The sequence below is a fragment of the Plectrocnemia conspersa genome, unplaced genomic scaffold (genome assembly GCF_051122295.1).
Source record: "Plectrocnemia conspersa isolate PC_06_02 unplaced genomic scaffold, ASM5112229v1 ptg000009l, whole genome shotgun sequence".
Classification (NCBI taxonomy): domain Eukaryota; kingdom Metazoa; phylum Arthropoda; class Insecta; order Trichoptera; family Polycentropodidae; genus Plectrocnemia; species Plectrocnemia conspersa.
The window spans coordinates 10,359,725-10,383,220 of record NW_028277173.1 but is presented as its reverse complement, the minus strand read 5'-3'; the positions used below and the strand labels follow the sequence as shown (position 1 = coordinate 10,383,220).

The 23,496-nt window shown below is 33.5% G+C and overlaps 1 protein-coding gene across 1 annotated transcript in view; it reads left to right on the top strand.

The window, feature by feature from the left end:
• Positions 1-20,368, top strand: part of eIF5B (eukaryotic translation initiation factor 5B) — a 78,082-nt gene extending 57,714 nt beyond the window's left edge. Inside the window, exons 15-16 of the mRNA XM_088192921.1 lie at positions 6,321-6,482; positions 19,679-20,368. Of these exons, the coding sequence (XP_088049047.1) occupies positions 6,321-6,482; positions 19,679-19,786 (270 nt within the window). The 3' untranslated portion in view covers positions 19,787-20,368. The remainder of the gene's footprint in view (positions 1-6,320; positions 6,483-19,678) is intronic.
• The last annotated feature ends 3,128 nt before the right edge of the window (positions 20,369-23,496 follow it).

The following is a 23,496-nucleotide window of genomic DNA, read 5'->3' as shown; positions in this document are numbered from 1 at the left end:
TTATATAAAAAAAAACAGAACTGCTACAGTAAAATATATAATATAATAACAATAACAAGTCTTGAACTTATAAACCATATATTAATTGAGTTTTTCGAGTAAAGGCGATCAGTTAAAGTCTATAAACCCCCCACCAGGCACGTTTAGAGATATTTAAGTGTTTAAAAATATTAAGGTTCACCATCCTTCAAATTCAGGTTATTGAGTAGTGGGAATATGGGAGATCGTGCGTTGCGTGTTCATTTTTTTGTCATTTAAATCTGGTATAATACCCGCAATTAAAAATATTTCTTTTAGCTTTGAGATTTATTCTGAAATTAAAAATTAGAACTTTGTTTAACCTACCCTTATCTCATATGTAGACAGATGCTTATAAATAAAAAAATATATAATTGAAGTCTGGACACACTGTTATCGCATCGGGTGCTCCGCACTACTATACACCAGGCTATTTTTAAATGCTCCAGTCATATTGATACCTTCAGTTTATATCGCTTTTTACCAGCGACGCCTACGTTATGTCACCTCGAACCTCCCCCCCCCTTCCTCACCCGCTCGCCGGGCCGGTCGGCTCGCGGTGTGTGAACGGGAAACGTCAATCATCTTTTTAAACGAAACCCGACTAGTTGGCCGCTACCGGTCGACAACCGATTTATTTCAACACTTCTCCTTCTTGTCCATTCGGCCACGAAAAATCCACGAGAGTGGAGAAAAAACCGAGAAGGAGAAGCGCGCGTCCCATTCACGTCCCGCGGGACGGGCCGCAGCGCCAGGAATAGCCCAAACCGAAAATACTCCCAAGACGCTATCGAAACGCCTCATAAACTGTAGACTAGAACGCATCGCATTCAGCTATCGGCCATTCAGGAGAACTGGATGAATGGGGAATAGCGATCTATCTAGTCAATGGCTCTCTACGGAGTGCCGGCTCCTAATCGGGAAGTAGGAGATTCTGTAATTAGTTTGAATGGCGCGAGTGTGTTCAGAGAGTCAAGAGTCCTTTGCATATGATATACATATATTAAAAAAACTTGCGGGATTGATTACGGTATACAAAGTATTTTTTTAATTGGGTAAAGATAAACGTGAATGAAAGTATTCTTAAGTTTTTTACTTTAGCAGTTGTGCTGAAAATTGGAAATAAAATCAAAATTCAGTAGAATGTTCAGCTTATGTCCATTACGTTTAATTTGGGCATAAATTCTACAGCCGATTTCGTGGATTATTCAAATATATACGTTAAGGGAAAACGGTAGATATTTAATTATTCTCCATAGTGTATATAATATACAAATGTATTTTTAGTGAATTAATAATGTGTGTATCAAAGAATATTTTTGCATACAAATCTCGTATTTCGATTTTTATTTTCTCCCACTCTCTTTCTCCTTTCTATAATGTTATTCTTGAAAAATGAGATTAGCGAGGTCTATGACATAATTTGCATCATTGTAAAGCAGTGGTCCCTAATATAATTTTAATGCCACAAAATATGTTTTCATATTTTTCGTATACCGTAACGTAACTCGTGAGTTTAAATATCTTCTTGTGACAATACTGGATGATCCGTTAGCCTTTCTGTAATCATGTGTCACATCTTTTATAATGCTAGTTTGAGACAGTTCTGACGAATCGCAGATGAAGATGTTTGCGGGTCAATTGCATCGCTTCTTGGATGTGTTCACGCCTTATTATATATACTCCGGCGATTTGTAACCTAAGGGTAGAAAAACAATATTATTATGCTCAGTGTATAACATATTGTTTATCGCGCATCTTTTCCACACTTCGAGTAGCTTTTAGTGATTAACGCCTCAAGACGGATATTCTACTAGGTAGTCTGTAAAACATTTCTAATTACTAATGTAATTATTTAGTCCTGGGAACTTTTTTCCATCATTTTCCTTACTTTAGAAGCGTGTTGGCTTGTTTTTTCGTTTATTCGAAGTGGTCTTCAGAATGACCGACATCGAAACCCTTACATTTTTATTCACAATAAATAAAAATGTTTAGTACTTAAAAATATGTTTTTATTTGCAAGTCTGTGAATCACTGTCATGTACAATAGCGCTATAAATTTATTTTAAATAATATACCCATATTTCACTGTTTTGAGGTACCTCAGATAGTTGTATTTTTACACATATAACTGAAGTAATAATAAAAACATTTTATTTATAAATTTTATAAATTAAAGAGTACGTAATGAACATAACAAAAAATGTGTTATATTAATTTCATAAAAAAATATTGAGAGCCTCTAATTGATATAAAAAAATCCACAAAAGCCGAAAAATATATGTAAAACGAAATTTAATATTAGAGAAATGTTCAAATAAATTATTAATTCTTACTAATATAAAAGTAGTAAAATCAATCAAAGCAATTAAACGTTGAGAAACACTGCTTTTTTCTATAATTTACTATAAATGCATTATAAATAATAATAAATAAGTAACAACAAAAATATGTGAAATTAACTCACTACTCAAAGGGTTAAGATTGATTTACATTGTTTTTCGCTACTCGTACGATAATAATATTATTAAATATATACCACATAATTTTGTGAAACGCTGGTTTATGGCAACATTAATGTTATACATTGCTTTTTATACCGCGGATGTTTACTTTACCAAAGCCTTTTAACATTTTTCTGTTGATTTTTTTATATTAAAAAATAACAATTCTATTCAGAGACTAATAATAATAATATTTTCCAACAGGTAAAATGTTTTTGAGCCTTAAAGCTGTCATATATTATTTGTTTACACACGCCGACTTGTATCACTTTTTCCAGCTAAATTATGTTAAATTTTATTTAAGCTATTGTGTAGTAAAAAACTTAATTTGATTTAACTCTGTTTGGAGATTGATGTATCGTTTATAATTACGTACGTTCAGAGACAGACAAAACAGGACGAACAATTTTAAATTCTGACGTTTTTATTTTTAAACCTACTCTCGTCTACATCCTTCGTGTCTCGAGTATCCGCTCCAGACATTTTTTTATATGATAATTAATGAATTTTATAAGAATCCACCGTGAAGGAGAGCGAGTCCGAGAGTCGGCAAGACCTTTTCGGATATTTCTTATTTGGTGTGTTGTATGTATAATTGCGTTTGGGTTTCTCTGCCGCCAAAAAATAAAAAAATCTGTGCTATATTATCATAAATCGTATCGGGCGTCACTCCAATTACATATTATTCCATTCGTCACGGCGAGAGTGTATGCTCGCGCGTCATAAATCTGTGACGAAAACAAAAATTACGAAAATAAAATTGAAAATATAAAACCAAGCACTTAAAAATAGAAAAAAAGCTTGTCCCACGGCGTCGGCTTCTTCCCATTGGTTTTTCGAAGGTATTTCAACCATAAGGAGATTGATGGATCTGACGTTGTGGGGAGCCGGAGCGGAAGTTCGGCTTTAAAAGCGATTCACCGTTGCCAATTAGCAAATTTTAAAGAACGTTTCCGTCATCACCTCAGGATTGTCAAACATCGTTAAATTATGGTTAGATTATTAGGTGTGACATATAAAGCTATCATGTCATCACAAATTTAACTATTATTGCTTTGTTTTACTCTTACAGACATATGCTTAACTTTTTGTGTGAAAAGAATGTATGCTATTTTCATTCCTCATGCGGGCCATTAGAACATAATGAGGGGGTTGAAATTATCAATGACGAAAGAATATAAGGACACGGCCATAATCATCTCTAAAATATGTATATTGGAGATCTTCTTTGCGTATACATTTTCCATTTAAATGAGAGTATCGTGATTTCTGTCACAACTAAATCAGAATAAAAATAATTTATCAACAAAAAAAATACAGTGTCAATGTAATAAATTGCAATGTTGTTGAAGAATTTGCTCTTTGAATCTGCTTTTATATTTATATAAGACAAAAAACAGGAACATTCTTTTCTTCCTTTCCAGATGTTTAATTATATAGCTTTTTAACAACATTTAAATGCAATCTTATGACTCATCCCCCCCCAACTTAAGTACTAACCTCAACCATAATTGGTGCCTTCCCCCTCGCTGCAGAGGAAGCGCGCGTTTTAGTAAGAAAATTAGCTTTTTGCCCCCCAAAGTGTCTGGTAAATTGATACGGCGACCCTCAAAGGAAACCGCGACATGGCACACAGATAAAGGACTCCGGATGTGGGGCCGGCGGCATCCGTTCCTTTAGGAAGTGCTTATGGACATTTTAGTCCCTGAATTGAGATAAATTCGTCGCATCCGCCTTATGCCAACTTCGCGTCCTTACACGTCTGATTAGATCGGCGACGAATCACATCTCCCTAGACCTTCTGAAAAATGAACACTATCTGACGTTATTAAATTTCTCCCTATGTATGTATGTGTATAATAATGGTCAATTATGCGTGCGCGACGACTAATCTGGTTCTTGGATCTGGCCGCGTCTTGCGGCCCGGGGTCAATTAGACCTCTTCCGGCCGATTGAACTTCCGCCGGGGTTTTGAAATATCCGCTTTAATTAACTATATTTTGCCCCGTGATCCCATGGACGTTTGAGATAACACAATCGATTTATTCTGTCTAAAATCTAATGTTGTATTTAATTTGAATTTAGTGGAAAGAACTGTATGACGAATTAGGTTATGAAAAGGATTTTTTTTATAGGCGGCCCTCCACTTTCGCACATAATTGGTTCCTGAAAATGTGTGCGAATGTTGAATGTTCGAAAGTCGAGGGAAGTAAAAAAAATTGAAATTGTGTGTATTTTAAAATATTTATTTATCAAGTAAATATAAGATGTTTAAGAGGCGTTTAAGAGACACGTTTAAGTGGGGTTTGCGGGTGTTTCCTTTGAAAAGTTATCAAGAGTTAACTGTTTTCCACTATTCTTTTTCTTTTCTTCATATAGTATTTTATAACATGCTATGTTTTTATTGATCGCCCCACGAACTTGAAATATGCGTTCTCCATTGGGAGCACAATCTTCCATAATATTTAAAAATTTGTCAAGGTGCGTGAAGGCTTCATTCATATTTTTCATTGTTAAAGAGTTTTCCAAAATAAACCTGTCTCATCTACATTAAATATTTGGCTAGAGGAATATTCTCCATCTTCAATAATTTTGGATAATTAGGAAATAAATTCTTTTGCAGCATTTTTATCCGCATCAGCCGATTCTCCAGTAAATTTAATATTATGAAAAGAATACCTCATTTTAAAATTGTAAAACCAACCGTTACTTGCTTGAAAAACCGTGTTAAAATCTTTTTCTAATCTATCCTTCCAATCTTTGTGCAAACTAAGAGCTTTTGTTTGAATAATTGAAATACTCAGAAGGACATCTTTTTGATGTTGGTCATCGATCCACGATGAAAAAGATTTTCCATTTCATCCATGTTTTTTTTTGCTGTGTTTTTTTGGAAACATATCTTTAAAGATTGTGGAAATATATCTTTATTTTCCACAATTTTGAACGTATTCCTTAATTATATTTTTATTTTGCAAAATTTAACATATCGTAGACCTGTTTGTATCATACAAACGTCCGACTGAAGCAAAAGATTCACCGCTGTCAGACCGTCTAATAATTTCCATCTTTGTCTCGAATCGTGTGAAGTTTATGAGTCCTTGATTTCGTTTTGTTCATATCAACATTGAAGTTTTTCCGTTTCGCACTCATATTTATATTTTTTTTTTTAAAAAAATTAAAAAAAATGTTTTTTTTTTAAATATGTGAAATAGCGAATTGTGCAAAAGTCGAGAGCCGAGAGTCGAGAAAACCTCATATATTTAAAAAGAATTAATTATACTTATATATTAAAAAAAAATTAAATAATAATAATTTTAGGGAAATTCATCGATTCTTATAAGATATTAAGAGTAAAATGCTTTCTTATACTATTTATATATATACTATACGTATACGTATATAATTTATATGAAGTTAGAATTTCACTTCTCAGAAGGCAAAAATTCACGTCAAAAGCAATAAAATCATGTAGGCGCCGTTGCAGTGGGAACGCTCGGTAACGCTAGTAGAAATATGTATCTACCGATGAAAATGTATTCGGATATGATTTCACTGAAACGCCAGTAAAAATATAAAATTACTGGTAATGCATATGCACTGTAACATACATATATATTATATAGGTTTTAAAGACAATATGAAATTTCGCTGCCGAAAATATGAAACTAATTGTAGCGATGAAAGCGTCCGATTTTGTACACCCGAGATCAAAGGCGCAGACTGAGAACGTTTCCAATTGAATTATAAGCGCCAGACTAGTCGCCCTTACTGATTTGATTTATTTCTGTGTTGTTACAGTTCGTAGACATCGGCATCGTGACGTCATTGGAGGTGAGCCACAAGCAGGTGGAGACGGCGCGGAAGGGTATGGAGGTATGCGTCAAAATTGATCCTATACCCGGCGAGTCACCAAAGATGTTCGGCAGACACTTCGACGAGACAGACTTCCTCGTCAGCAAGGTATGATATTATCATTTACATTATAATTACTCTATACAATAAAAACTACATATCTCAACGTGTATGCGACTTACACGGTGATTTTAGCTGTGACATTAGTTTAGCCTCACTAAGGTCTCGTTTCAATGAATCATAAATTTAAATATAAAATTGCTAAATAAAAAATAATATCTTCCACAATTCTTATCTTTAAATAACAATCCGTGACAAAATTTAAAGTATCTGATTACTGTATTTTCGTAAAATATCGATTTCCAGCTTTCTATTTTTATTTCATTCGTAGAAAATCTGATATTGAAGAAACGATTTGATAAAATCAAAGTTTCATATACGTATGATAAAACAATGCCAAGGTGTTGTATTATATTACTTTTAAAGTCAACCCATTTTGTAAACTTGTCAGTAATTAAAAATATATGACGATGATGTAGGTACACGTATATTTACATCAGAGCGTATTGGCACACCTGGTTCGATCGCGATGAATGGTCCGCGTGGAGACTTGGTCACAACGGCGCAGGAGCACACGTGCAAGTCGTTCAGCCCTTTCATTTTGCAAAGTGTCATCGCCCGCATAACGAGAACATCTATGGCCGAAACGTTTCGACGATTCAAAACAATTCAACATCTGGCGTCGGACTATCCGCATGCTTGAGAAATAAAGGGTCCAAGAGAAAAAGAACCTATGCTTGCTGCACGTGCAAGCAAGTACAAGCACTCAAACGGATTTGTTTCGCAATTGGACCGTATAGTCTTTGTCTGGAGCCATAATATTATTTTTAATCATGTCACGCCAGTTTTGATTCGTGTCAAAAGCTCGCCCAAAATCATGTTTTTAATAAATTAACATTAGTTTTAGGGATATTTATTTGAAATGTCTGATATATTTGTGTGTCCTTAACGTTCGAGATAAACAGCTGTAGGTAGAAACAATAAAATTGCAATTTTAATATTATATTATCAACACTTATATTACCACTCGATAGCATTCATAAAATGGCTAAAATTAAATAATAACTGTTCAACGTCGCCAGGGCTGTCACAAGCAACTTGTGCTTTTGTAATTTTTAATAACAATGGCTGACATTACGGTCATATGTTACGTAAAGGTACTTTAGCACATAAATTTACCTCAATCGTCACCTGAAAGACAGTTTTAGAGAATTCTTTTTCTGAATTATATTCTTAGAATTTGCCTTGTAGCATGTCATCACTTTGCAGATAACTTCCATTTGTATTTAAAGTAAAAGTCTCTCAATTGTATAATCAAATATATTTTTTAAAATCGTTATATATTCTGCATTTTTTTTATTAAATTGTCTATTGATGTTACTCACAATGTGCTATGTAGTATTGAGATACTTAAAGCAATTATTCTCCCCGAGATCCTGAGAGATTTAAATAAGGCTGCAACAATCATACACTAATTTACCATTGGTAAATGGCTTTATTTTATCAGATTGGTAACCCCATTCCGTTCTCACACAACACTTTCAAAAATCAATGATGGATTTTCAAATCTTACAAATTATGCATATCTCATTGAGCATCTACTACAAAAATTTAAAGCGTTTCGCAAAATTTCCGTTGACAAACGCCACTAAAGCCAAATTGAGTCACCCGAGCAGAGCCATCTTCAAAAACTTATTAGCGAGATCGGATGGCGACGTAATCGCTTATAGCAGAAACCACTCAAGAAGAGGACTTTCACACAGAGTGGGCGCCGGGAGGCGCTCAAAGAGCGAGCGCAATTCTATTTCGGTACCATCATCCCGGCCTATCTGCAGGTAGACGGCACGTCTAGCAGGGGGTGGAATGTGGGGGAGGCCTCGCGCGAAACTGGGCCATCTAAATTTGGACCGGGCCGCCTAGGGTTGAACTTTATATAGAAACGAAATGTCGTCACGTAGGCAATTGATTCCCTCTCTCTCTCTCTATATCTGGTGAACGATTTCATCAGGGGCGAATTAGAATTTTTCATTGGCGAATGAACACTTGCTGATTTTATTAATGCAAACATACAGAACAAAGCGCGAACGAAGGGGAAGTACATAATAGGACAAGACACCAGCATATGTGTTTGCATATCATTAGTGGGTTAGGGGGCACAAATCGCTCGAATGAATTCAGGGACACGATCTCTATGTTGAAATCAGGTTGAAAGGATAATACGGAACATACAATTCGGAGATGAAACGTCTTTGATGTATAGACGTATTCGTCCGTGAAATAAAAGAATGCCTTTGTCGAACGAATTGGAAGTTGTAGAGGAGGAGAAGGGTTCGTCGATATTATTAGATTGAAGCTGAGATAAGAGAACGTCGGACATGTGTATATTTTTATTATTTAAATCTAAAAATTGTTGAAAGAATATCTATGTCCTGTTCGCGTCATTGCACCCGATCTTAAAATCAGTCGCCCAGCTTTCATTTTATGTAAACATAATATATTCAAAAAGTGCCAAAATGTTTATACGGTTTTTAAAAGCTTTGATGAAATATACATAATTTTTAAACAATTCCCTTAGAAAAATTCTGAGAAATCTTTCCAAATCCTTCACAAAATTTCATTTTTTTCTTCTTAATTTAACATTAAATGAGAAATAAAATCATAAAAAATCTTTTTACTGATTTCATTTACAATAATTGAAGTATTAATGAATGCATAGAATAGTAAAACAATTATTAAAATATAGGTGTACATAATTATGAAATTATTAATTTATTTCAAATTACACATTATATTTTCCTTCGTATTTCGCAGAATTTATAATATCCTTTCGTATGATTCATATAGCATTTACATATAAACATTGTCTCTTGTTTCATTTAGCTAGTGAACGAATCCTTGTTGGGAGTCGAAATAATTCGGCAACCACTAGGTGAAATCTTTCGAAATCATTTGCTTTGCTATTAAATTGGCTGTTGATGTCACTCACAATGTACTCAACACTTGTAGCAATTGTTCTCACTGAAAGCCTGATATATTGAAATAAGGCTGCAACAATTATACACGACTAAATAATTCACCATCGGTAAATTGTTTTATTTTATTAGTTAGTATTTTTCAGATAAAACTGGCAACTCGGTTCCTTTATCATACAACACTTCCAAAAATCAATTATTGCTTTTCAAATCTTTCAAATGATGCATATAATAATATAATCATTCTTAGTCATTGCTTTTTGCATTCCTAATTTTTGTTGACTGGCAAGTGTCAAAACGAAATGCTTAATAAGTGTTAAAAAAATGTTTTGAATGAAGCTGTGAATTTAAAAATGCAGCAGTTGCAAACCATTAATAAATGTTAGTATAAATTTAATATCTAATTAAAAACATTTTATGAGAATTCTTGAGAAACGTTCAAAATTTGTAAAGAAATGAAAAATACTCACGCACATGTACAAAATCCAAAGCTAGTTTTTCTTCTCAGCGCAGAATATGTACCATCAGTTCATATGGAACCCAATATGTTCCATTTTTTTATAAATAAATCTTCCTTTATTTTAATTACATCAGCCTTTGTGTTAGTAAGCAAGCTGTTCATAGAAAATCGATTATCTTTAAAACCATATATCACTTAAGTATCGACCAAAGATTAATAATTGTGTTTCATTTTTTTATTTCAAAACATGAGCTAACATACCCCTAGTTTTATAATTTATGACGTAGAAGATATACGGATACAACAATTCATAGTTAATAGGATATTTCCACATTAACCGTCTATTTCTCATCTGGGGAGGCATACTGATATAAATTGTTCTGAAAGTACACCGTAAGAAGATACATAAATTTTGTCTTATGATTTGTGTTATATTTTTTTTATTAATGTGAATCATTTAAAAGTTTTTTTTGCAATAGTATTATTTTTTGTAAAATTCTTTACGGTTTAATAGATATAATTTGATGATTTTATCCAAGAGAAGAGTATAGCTTATGCACTTCAGCAATAATGTTTGCTTTTAACGAAAACGTAATTTATTATTTCAATACTTTTCATTACTCGTTGCCCTTGGTGAATGTTTAGATAGGGGAGAGGCCATTACGAACCATTTTATTAGCACTATGCGGAAATTGTTAGAACAATAAACATGTACTCGGCCTGAGAAGGGAGGGCATGAGAAGAGAGGGACGGTCGTACTCTCCCATGAATGGCGTCATTCAGTCGCCCGGAAATCGTTCCGGGGGTCGACTGCGATGGGGGCGCATGCATAAAAGGCTTTGTTTGCGCGGACCGATTTTCAACGACCCCCGAAAGGACCCACTGACCTATTTCCATTCATGAATGCCTCGCGCAGCACCCCTTGTGACCTATTTGCGAACGAAATTTATCAATGGCTTTGTCGTGAATTATTTTTGCCTCTCTCGTAAGAAGTTTAGAGAGATATTAATTTTGACAGTTATTGTACCCTAATCACGTTTTGATTGTTTTTTGCCTGTGTATAACATAGTGTTCATCACGAAATTGAGATATGTCATGAATTATTACGGCTACAGAAAAAAATGTTTTTTTTTTTATTTAGAATTCGAACGTATTAAAGATGTAACCATAAAAAATACTTCATATGAGATTACATTATTTTTCTGTACAATCAAAAAAATATTTGTAGTTTTTTTTCATGAAGTTTCATATATTCATTGAAGATAAAACATTATTGACATTTATATATATATAATTATAAAACGAAACTTTTGTTTGCAAATTACATGTATTTTTTTTTACAATCTTTTACGGTTTCATATAATATATGCATACTGATTCTTTAGACCCCTGCTAAAAATGTATGCAGCCTCTCACCTTATCTCTGCCTAATAAAAATTATATTTTATTTACACACACGTGATATTTTCTATGAGCTGAATTTAGCTCTAGCCTGACACAACTCAATTTTAATTACTCATCCGTGAGATTAATAATGAGATCTAAACCTAGGTTTTAGTGTTACTCATCGACTTACTGATCTTACTGATTTCACGTGCCTCGCAAATTCTATTCCGTATATAAACAATATTAACCACATCCTCTCATCATAACAGCTTTACGCCATTGCACCCTGCACAGTATAAAATATTTACAGAACAATTAAGTAAATTTATATACAATAATGCGTCCACCAACTGTGAGTAACTGGATGAGAACAAATCAATACTATCCAACTTATGGTTAAACAGTCGGATAGCTGTGCTTATTGGAATGTTGTTCTGTTCTTGTATACTGTACATTAATCAATACTCGGGAACGCAAGCGTAGGTAATTAGGAGGCACACGAAAACAAAGTTCATCCAGAATCTCCCTATCAGCAACTTTTAGTGATTTCCAAAATACATCGTATAATCCAAATAAATCGTATTCTAGCATACCTTGTAGGAATTTTGTGATAAATAAAAATTAATAATATTTATATTTCCTCATGTACAGGTATCTGAGAAACTTTTTTTGTACCATTTGTATTAAAAGTGAGTCGGTTGCATTATTTGGAAACTGGGTGATTATACAAGGAACACAGTGTCCTCGAGCTTCTCAATTGATCGCGTATCACAGTATAAATATCAACATATTTGCGGCTTTATTACAAATATTTTCTATATTTTGGTGAAATCTATAGTCCTCTTGAAATATACCACTTTTGTGTAATGGGTTAATTAAATTAATATTTAAATTTCATTATTTCTTAGCATTTCGAAAAAAGAGCGTTTCATTAAAAAAGTTTAAAAAAATTTTCCGTGCAATAAACTTAATTTTGAATGACATTATGTTGATGATCGTGTTTGGAAGTCTCGGGTCGTCTGCCAGGCGGGGTCAACTGCTAGTCTCTTCGAGTGGCTGCTTGTGACTACCATATCATCGGAGTCTATACTTAAGTACCCATGGCTGCAAAGCTTGCTGATCAATCACAATCATGCAGCGATCATCCAGCCAATAGATGTACTCGTTTCTTAGAACAGCGAAATAGTTATATGCCTTTAGAAAGTGACATTCGCCTGATGGCATTGTCCAAGGTCGTATTCTGCACCGGAAATCTTGTGGATTCGATGATTTATTATATTCGTGACTGTTTCGCAATAAAAAAATATTCTCTCAATGACGGAAAATATTTACAGTAAAAACACTTTCATGTTATTTTGATTTTTTCTGGTCGTAATGAGGGCTTTTGTGTGTGGTCCTATTCTGAACGCTATCGCCTTGTTTATATGTTGATGGATTTTTGAGAATAAGACTTTCAAATGTGAGAATAAGACTTCTAAATTCAAACAAATCTGTTATTTTTCGCGGAAATAACCATCTTAGTATGTATTTAAATACAATATTTAAAAATGTATCTGATCTAGTCCATTAACAAAACAGCGTTAAATTTAATTTGCTATAGATTATTAATACGTCGTCATCTGCGAATAGGATGTAGAATAATTTTCATTTGTAATTTTGCAATGACTTCTTTTGAGAATAAGGGTTAGTCTCAATAAGATGTTATTTTTTAAATATTTATATTATATTTCTCATACATAAGAGTAATAGAGTAAAAAGTCGACTCTAGAATTAAAAATAATCTAGTTTACTATATAAAATGGTATATTATCCATATACATATGTTGATTAAATCCTGAGATGACGTACAACCCCGTTTTACTTCATTTACATATGTATGGATTCTATTCTTACATTTCCACAGAACGTATAATCACAAATTATTAAACTAGTTAATCTATTTTCATTCGCAAAATTAATTTGTTCTAAGGTCTCCCGATACCCTCGGATGTTTTTAGATCGAACAAGGAATTGACGTCAGTCTGATCGCTCTAGTAACCCAAGAGCTTGCGACCTTATTTTCTCAACCACCTCCCGGGGAAACCTAGAAAGCCTCGCGCAGCATCATTGATCAGTTTTGGCGCTTTTCCCCCACTGACCCAGTTTCATTGAGACATTTTGCAGTGCTCTTTATACACAAGTAGATCCACGGTGTCTGCGCCTGCAGGCAAGGCCGGAGGCAACCGACCCGTGCAAAATTCACGCGTATTTCCCCCACTGTCGCGTGGTCGGAAAATCGTTACGGATACGCTCTCCGGCGAAGGTCCCGCGGGAAACTGGCCGGGGGGTCGTAAAACCTAGAAAATAACTTCTGTGCGCTGCTCGCTCCGCTGTCACGGTAATGTTTTTTATAGGTCAATAAAATTATTTAAGGTCGTTTAACATTCTATCATATCTTAATACAAGACTTTTACGGCGCTCCTTTATATTTAGGTCGCCGGATTAAAGTCTTCGACGCCTTGGAAGCAGCGCTCGTACAATGTATATTGCGTTTTTTTACGGTCAAGTAAAAATATAGACCGACATATACATATGTATGTATTATATCTTATATATACTATGTTTCATACTAACTATATATATTTATATAATATCAAGATATGCACTTTCATTCTCACCCATTATATTATATTAAATTCAAAATACATATTTTATTTTTGATGAGCAAAATAATATCTTAGAAAAACCAGGGAATTTAGGTATAAATCGTATAGTTTATTTTTAATTTTTCTAGCGAATATTTCTGCCGTTGAGAATACTCCCTCGCTTTCTCGGAACGGCACAAAAGCTGGGAATTCCAGGATTTTTCGACACATAACCCTTAGATGGCCCAATATTTCTCAATTTAACAAGTTATATTTGCAATGTGTGGTGCGCATTGTTATGATGAAAGGCGCATAAATGAGATTTTTTTATTCAGTTAATATTTATTTTCTGCTAAATTTATTTTTACTTTTTATTAGTGTTGCCAGAAAGTCAAAACCAAATTACCTGTGCCCATTAGTACAATTTTTTTCTTTTGTTATAATTTAACTACACTACGAATAATGAATGTGAAAAGGTAGCCAATCCTAGTATTTAGTAAATAATTAAAATACTTTGAGTTATCAAAGTTCTTCTTAAGCACAGTGACCTCGGAGATTTTTTTGATTGATTTAATAGCTCTCCAAAATACTTATGCATATTCAAAGCTTATGTATATTCGTATAATATAATTATATAAATAAGGCAACATACATTTTGTGATGATACTTGCACTTAGCTTATTATAATATGTATCTATTGTATATATGATAATTTATAAGAATAATAATTCACTATCATTTAAATGGCCACAAAGAAAAGCTTTGTATTTTAAGGAATATATTGTAGATATTATTTTCTATTTACAGGGCAAAGTTTACATTGTCGTTAAGCTGTTGGCTTAGGTTAAAAGCACATATACTGTAGGTATATTAGATTAAGTCTAAACGACAAAATGTAAATCCTGACCAAATCTAGATATGTATGTTTAGAGTGTGACAACCCTACCTGAATATATGCAGATTATATACATATATTTATAGGATAAATCAATAAATGAAATATTAGCACGTGGAGATTCAATTTATTTGGCCACAAAAACTAGGCGACACATTCTTTGGTGAAGACGACAACCGGCAGTGCCTCGTCCGCCGATTTCTCGTATCATAATTTGCCATAACCATGCAATTATAACTATAACGTCAATCGGCCCAATCTGTGTCTAATCGCCACTCGTCACTAAACATCTGCCAAAAAGTGCGTTTTTTCTCTTTATTGTATATATTTCTGAGGCGATTCACAGTTACGGTTTAAGACTACTACGAGTAATTTAAAATATTGTGTATAATGCAATAAAAAAAATATTCGAACCAAATTTATAAATGTTTAAAAAAATTAATAGTTATGACTGCGTACTTGCGAACGAGTAATACGAGATTATTTACAGAATCGTCGGGGGTTCTCAACTCACGCCTAAAAGTTGAAAACTCACATTAAACCTCAAAAACACGAGATGGTAGCGAGTGTAATTCCTCAGCTCCTTGTACGTCATCAATTCCCTTTATTCCCGTTTCGGGAGAGACAGTACCCACACAAGCGAGTGGTTCACATACATGCGCAGCGCAACGGTTCATTCACAGGCCGATGGTGAATGGTAGTTGGCAATCGACCTGGTAGGGCGAAGTGGGGCGACGGAGTCACCCCCATCCCCTGCGACCTGACGTCACGCAGCGCAGTGCAACGAACCCATGAGGTCGCTTTGATTCAGCGCAACTGAGTGAATGAATCGAGTTTCCGAATAAGATATTTTCAATGAATACGCAGCTCGTTTTGTAAACGCTTTATTTGCGTTTTTATTGCACACTTGTGAATGATGATTATATTTTCAATATGTGCAAGGCACATGTAAATATATAACATAAAATTAATGTTATAGAATACGATACACCCCTCAATACTGTGGTTAATATTACTTGCTATACAAAGCTTACGTGCAATATTTAATTTAAATGGCGCGGATAGTCGTCTTTAGTGTCTCCGTTTGATTCTGTTTGAATGTTTGATTCTGAATATCAAATCATGAACTGATGATAGATATTTTATCTAGGAATTCTAGGAGTGGTGCTAAAACCCTAAGCATGCCGCATCCTAGTTATTCTTCTGTCCAATTGGAGGTTGAACTGCTCTGACTTTCCTTCTCAGAGGCGAATGGCCTTTAATTATTGTGGAACGGATTTTTCTTCTGACTATATATAAAACTGAAGTGTTCCTCTAAACTTTTAATGGTCGTTGTTAAATATTTACAAATTATTCACATATATTTTTTTGCGTCCTTTGTAAAAGCTCTGTGCGTTATTGCTTTCTCCAAGTATAAGACATCTTACGTTTGTTATGCAATTACTTTGGCTTTACAAGATAGCTGCATATTATTCATTTGTTTAATTACTTCTTGAGGTGTATGGCTCTGACAATACCTTCTATAAATATTTTAACAGAATCACACCCAAGTGCTCCTAACATAAACGTACGAAAAATACCCATATTCTTAATTTTAATAATACTATACATAAATTGTATATTACTCAAAAATAAAATTGACAAATGATTATGCTTCAAGAAATCTAAATCTAATACAGGCGGCCCTCGACTTTCGGACGTTCGACTTTCGCACAATTCGCTATTTCGCACATTTAAAAAAAAAACAATTTTTTTAAATTTCATTTTTTCTTTTTTAAAAAAATTAAATAAAATATAAACACGAGGGAGAAACGGAAAAACTTGTGTTGATACGAACAAAAATTAATCAAGGACTCTGAATCTTTTGCTTCATCGGACGTTCGTATGATACAAACAGGTCTACGATATGTTCAATTTTGCAAAATAAAAATATAATTAAGAAATACGTTCAAAATTGTGAAAAATAAAGATATATTTCCGCAATCTTTAAAGATATGTTTCAAATAAAACACAGCAAAAAAAAACATGGATGAAATAGAAAATCTTTGTCATCGTGGATCGATGACCAACATCAAAAAGATATCCCTCTGAATATTTCAATTATTCAAGCAAAAGCTCTTAGTTTGCACAAAGATTGGAAGGATAGATTAAAAAAAGATTTTAACACGATTTTTCAAGCAAGTAACGGTTGGTTTTACAATTTTAAAATGAGGTATTCTTTTCATAATATTAAATTTACTGGAGAATCGGCTGATGCGGATAAAGATGCTGCAAAAGAATTTATTTCCTAATTATCCAAAATTATTGAAGATGGAGAATATTCCTCTAGCCAAATATTTAATGTAGATGAGACAGGTTTATTTTGGAAAACTCTTTAACAATGAAAAATATGAATGAAGCCTTCACGCACTTTGACAAATTTTTAAATATTATGAAAGATTGTGATCCCAATGGAGAACGCATATTTCAAGTGCGTAGGGCAATCAATGAAAACATAGCATGTTATAAAATACTATATGAAGAAAAGAAAAAGAATAGTGGAAAACAGTTAACTCTTGATAACTTTTCAAAGGAAACACCCGCAAACCCCACTTGAACGTCTCTTAAACATCTTATATTTACTTGATAGGAAAATATTTTCAAATACACACAATTTCAATTTTTATTACTTCCCTCGACTTTCGTACATTCAACATTCGCACACATTTTCAGGAACCAATTATGTGCGAAAGTCGAGGGCCGCCTGTACAAGGTATATTAATACTAAGCCAATAATAAGTATGACTATTTAATCGAAATTATAACCGATTATATTTAAATCTTAGGTAGCGATTCTAATTGGAAAAAGCTCAATGCGAAATTTGACTTTATTTATATCTCTAAAAGTATTTTTAGATTTTACGACTGTGTTGCGACTAGTAAGGGTCCGGAAACCTTGAACTGCGAGATTCGTCACTGCTTTTAACGATTTCCCGTTTTTCCACGCCCGAGCTTTCCATTGAAGAAAAATCGTGAATTGAGCCGTAGAATTTATCGCCGCCCACGCACTCCTCCGAGTCCGAGAGATAGGGTTAAATCAAATCCGATACCCAAGTCTATTCTTGGTGCCTTATCTCTCTCTCTGTTCCTCCTACGGTTAGCTCTAATCCCGACAGACTTGGACCTTCGACGGCGTGTTTTTGTCTACCACTGCTGGCTACGATCAATATTTGTTATAAATATTAAGAGTTATAATTAACGATGCGAGTCAGCGCCGATTGACTTGTACACATTTAGAAATCGACAGGTTTATTTTAAGGCTCTGGCAAAGTATTGTTTTCATTGGATTAAATTTACAATTCAGCCTAATATATTTATATATATATGGATGTATAATACATATCTCTTGAAAACCATGAGTGCCGAGAAAATTTATAAATAACCTTAGAGGAGAGAGTGAGGGTATAAATATACGCCATAAGGCCTATTTATTGCAATATTATTATCATTAAATATTAATAGATTAGATTAGAATCATAACTCAACATAATAACCTTGGCTAAAATAGGGAGAACATCCTTTAAAATACCTCATTAATTTTATTCGTTATATTTCTAGCGTTAGGATGTTATGGTGCGTCTTATCGAGCGCTTAATACTATGTGAAAATTGTTTTATATTATAAATTCAAAGAAAAATCTCAGTGATTCATAAGCTCTGTCCCAAGAGGCCAATGCACCCAGTAACCCTCCGAATCTGACACCGTCCATATGACATCTGCTTAAATATTTGTGTCAGAAATAAATTTATAGTGGTCGCAGTATCTGTTTTTCATCTGAAGGAAATAATAAAGCGAGTTCTGCTCGCAGTCCAAGAGAAAAGCTTGAAAAAGTATAATAGTACCGTGAATTTTCACGTGCGCCGTATGTGCATACATAGTACGAAGCGTATTATATTATGCCGTTGTGCTTCCCGAAAGTTTTCTACGTCACGGGCGTCTAGTGACGTCATCGGTATGAAGTGAGTAGGGTTTGGGGTGCCATTCCAGAGGAAAAGTGGAATGCCTGGCAGGGGTCCGCTGCGGGGCCCCACTCTCTCACTCTCAAATCTAATGTCCAGATTAAATTGCGGCACTTTATTTAGAGCACCGCTGTGTACGTATAATAATAATAGTATGTAGAAAAAATACATTATTTCATTATTATACAGGTTGATCTATTAAGAAGCTTACATTTAAAAAATCAAGAATAATGTTGTGAAATGTATATCAACAGAATTGTTTTTATTTGTTAATGAGCAAAATGATGACTAGTTATTTTGACTGAAAAATCTTGAATAGTAATAATTATGGTAAAGCTAATTGAGAGATGTTTTCATACAAAGTTTGGAAACCATTTGTAGAACATTGTAGTTGAGCTATTTTTTTATTTGAACAACATCAAAATAAATATTTAGAACAACATCAAAATATATTTATCTTTGATTAAATTGAAGTAGATTTTGTAAAATAAATTAGAAGGTTCACAAAGTTTTAATGTATAAATGGAATTGAACGATTTGCATATTCATGGTTTTAGCGAGAATTATTAGTTGATGGTTATTTGAAAGACATTGCTTATTGTTAGAAGGTTCCGTTCGAAGTTATTTTATCACAGTGATTAAAAACCGTTTTTAAAATGCGACCGAACTAGAATTTGCAATCTACGAACGCATTTCACATAGTGAAAAGATGGTATTTTTGCTGTCTGTGTATTGAAAATAATACAACCGATGGATATGTATATAAATTCCATACACAGTGGAGCCTTTGAAATAATTGAAAAGATGACTTCAATAGTCCTAGTCCATTCTGTAATATATAAGATATGATTAAAAAAGTATTATTATATTTATGAAATAAAATAATTTATTTATCTTATTTTTTTCTAGATTTCCCGACCGAGCATCGATGCCTGCAAAGACTACTTCCGTGACGATCTGCTCAAAACCGATTGGCAGTTGATGGTAGAGCTGAAGAATCAATTCCAGATCTTGTAGCCGATCATACTACTCGCGTCATATTTATCCAAGATGGCAACAAAACTATCATGACGTCTCATACTGATCGTTCTTCCGTTTTATCTAAGACCAATAATAAATATCAACCCCGAGAAAACAGTGTGCATTAATAATACGTAGATTGAACATAAAATGTCGTTTTTTGTATATGTAAATGTATTAAAAATATATTTTAGTGTACATAAGAAGATCGATGATGTTTTTATATTTTCGTATGCTTTCCATCGCCGAATGCTGCTGTCATTGGTCCTTTCATTCCCCATTTTTGTACAACATCGTTTGTAAATATGTTAGTGTGATTTTTTTACTATCAATATTGAATATGTCAAATGTTACTTTTTTATATTTAATTGGCGATCAAATTTGATTAGATACCAAAAGTATTTTATATTTAAACTCTTGTTATTTATTTTACGTCATGTCGATATTTAACAAGCAATATTTATTCTGTATTTAAAAATAACGCGCGTTTACCATCCATCTCTAAAATCGTGTGCGAGAGCGTTGTGTAAAATTTGTAAGGAAAGAGAATGAAATAATAAAATGGTAACAGGATACGAACCGTGATTGTTTCATTTTCATACACATGCATAAATACATAACATCCTTCTATAACTGACTTTATGATATGGTCGTGACCGGATGAAATATGATAATCACTGTCTTCAGGAAATCCGGATGATTGAATATCGTCGTGATGTAGTGTTGTTATATAATATAACGCAATATAGTTATGATATGCGATACTTTTAAGATAAGTCGGCTCAAAAAATTACCGAACTTTTAATTTATTTTTTTATGGATTACTTACAACTGCGAAATCTTTATTTTATATTACTAGTGAAATTATATTTTCTCTGACATTGCAGTGAAATCATTTAATATAAGAATACATTTAAATCGGTAGATACATATTTCTACTAGTGAAAATATAATTTATCTGACAGGTAATAGTGAAATTATATGCTATAATTATGTCATTTGACAGGTGTGAATTTTTAAATTATTAAAGTCGATTAAAATATTAAAAGCGTATTCAATCCGAGTTATTAAAGTCAACTTATCAGAAGAGTGTTTATTTTATACTTTTTTCTGAACCAATCATAATTTGCACTCAATTTGACAGTTGCGAAACGTCCATTTACTGTTAAACCCAAACCTAACATTAACAAATTAACCGAACCCAACTTGACCTATTGAACGTTTTAAAACCACTATAGTTTATAGGACAAGTTGAGTTTGATAAAATAGTTTGGGTTAAGTTTGAGATCAAAGAACAAATGGACTTTCGCAACTGTCAAATTAAATTTAATAGATATTTTAAATCAGCATATAATTCCATTAGCGCCTATTAGTTAAACTGTATTTTTGCTAGTAGAAATATTAAACCTTAAAGAAAGGACGTTTTTTTTACGGAATAATTTCTAGACGGTCAGTTGTGACTTGGTTGTTGTTCGAGTCGCATATCTTTCTTTTGGTAGTGCTTAGATTAACAACTAGAGAGTGCGTTACGAAGATAACAACAATAAAAAACACCATAAGTTTCAATGAAAGTTTTGTTTCGAGTCAGTTTTATTATATTTTCACTAGTAGACAGTGGCGTAGCAATGAGGGGGGGGGGGGCGCCCCGGGCGGCACTTGCTTGGGGGCGGCATATTCGCGATGGAATCGTCTAGTGTGGTTCTTGACCCTGAAATTTATATAAATCTACGAATAGCAAGAGCTTAACAATAATCAATTTATTATTTTAAGAAATGCTGATTTTATGACCCTGCAAAAAATGGATGGGGGGGCGGCAATTTTAAGGATTGCCCCGGGCGGTACATATCCTAGCTACGCCACTGCTAGTAGAAATATATCGTATAATATCTACACGTGAAAATATATTCGGGTATGATTTCACTGAAACTGTTAGTAAAATTATATTTACACTAATGAAAATATAGCTTCACTGAAAAATACGCATTCACTGTAACATATTTTGCTGTTTAATTAAGCTTTCTGTAATAATTAAAAATACTTTATGGGAAGTCCATCCAGCTGTAAGTCATTAAAACGACAATTTCGAAGTTATGAAAAGCAAAAAGCAATGCGTTTTAACAATTAGAGAATTCCATAATTGCGTAACTTACAATTGTAACAATAGTGCTAACATATAATTTATCCTCTCGGTCAACATCCCCCCGTCAAAAGCTAGTACTATAAAAACTACATTTTTATTTCACAAATGACGCAACAGACAATACGCCTAACCGGCGTAAAACTGCTATTATTATCTACCCTTTGCATTAACCATTTATATGGTTCATATCGCAGTTATACTTCAAGACGTGAACATATTTCGTTGGTCGAATATGTGAGCGATGCAATTGGCCAACCAATTTCTGCATCTCTGATTCGACAGAGACGACCCAAATTAAGAGTATAAAATATCTGACATTATGTCACATCTGCAGACGATCAAGTGGGTCAGATATATCACACGCATCGAGAGCAGACGACCATGAATCAAAACGGCAGACAACCAGATTTTAGACGAAGTACAAACAACAACAATAAACACGAGAGACCTCAGCCGATCATCCAAAGGACATCACTTCTCCACCAGCGCTCAGTCTAAAATATATTTACAACTCGACGCTATTTCACTTGGGTAAATCGTACAACTTAACAATAAACTGGTTTCAGCTTTTTCCAGCGTCTATTTTGGCTGCAAAGTCACACTCCTTCAACCACAAAAATCGTAAACTTCAATATAAAATCGTAAAGTTTAGTTTAAAATTTAAAGTTTTATCATAGCGTTGTTTCAATTTAAATTAAAGTTTATGAATGTATTGAAATGTGTCACGTAGCGTACTAAAACTAAACTATGTCCCAAATGCCAACCAGTTCATTCATCAGATGTGTAAAAACGACTTTGATTATGTTTACTCCTTTATATGCATTATGTTGCGGTGAATGTACGTAATTTTTAATATTGAATTAAATACAAAAGAAGCAATCGCTTCTAGTCTTGCGCCGGCTCTTTTTCGACGCCCAACGCGTGTCAAGATTTCGGTATTTTTTTCATAAATAGCAGACACTAAAGAATCTGCGAATACAATTATATGCGCCACCGAAGTACCCACGAAACTGTACAAAGCATATATTTTTCATCCCTTCCATTTATAAAATTATCACATCGGTACATATACAAATTTACCAATCGAGGCATATTTACCATAACGCACAATATAAACACATATGAATGAATGTCACCTTCGCTAAATACGCACAGATACGTAAGCATTCCATAGTATGCATATGTATGCGTGTGTTTGCATAAACATACATACATAAATATTAAACAAATTAATGATTGAATGAAGTTGACTTTAATTTGTCATTGCATTCACAACATGCTTCAACGAATGTAAACACATCTGTATTGTGTTTGTGTATGTGAAATTAACTAATTAATTAATTAAGGTTCACATATAAACGATATCATTAGAAGAGACGTATTAATATATTATGTATTGCATATTATAAAATGGATCTAAAATCATGAAGACATATAGTAAGTATCAATCACAGTATTTCAGAAAGTATGTATGTCCAATTAAAACATACTAAGGGAGCTTATGGCTTCTCCGGATATATACAGAGTGGTTCATGCGTCAAATATTAAATAATCAAAATCATCAAAA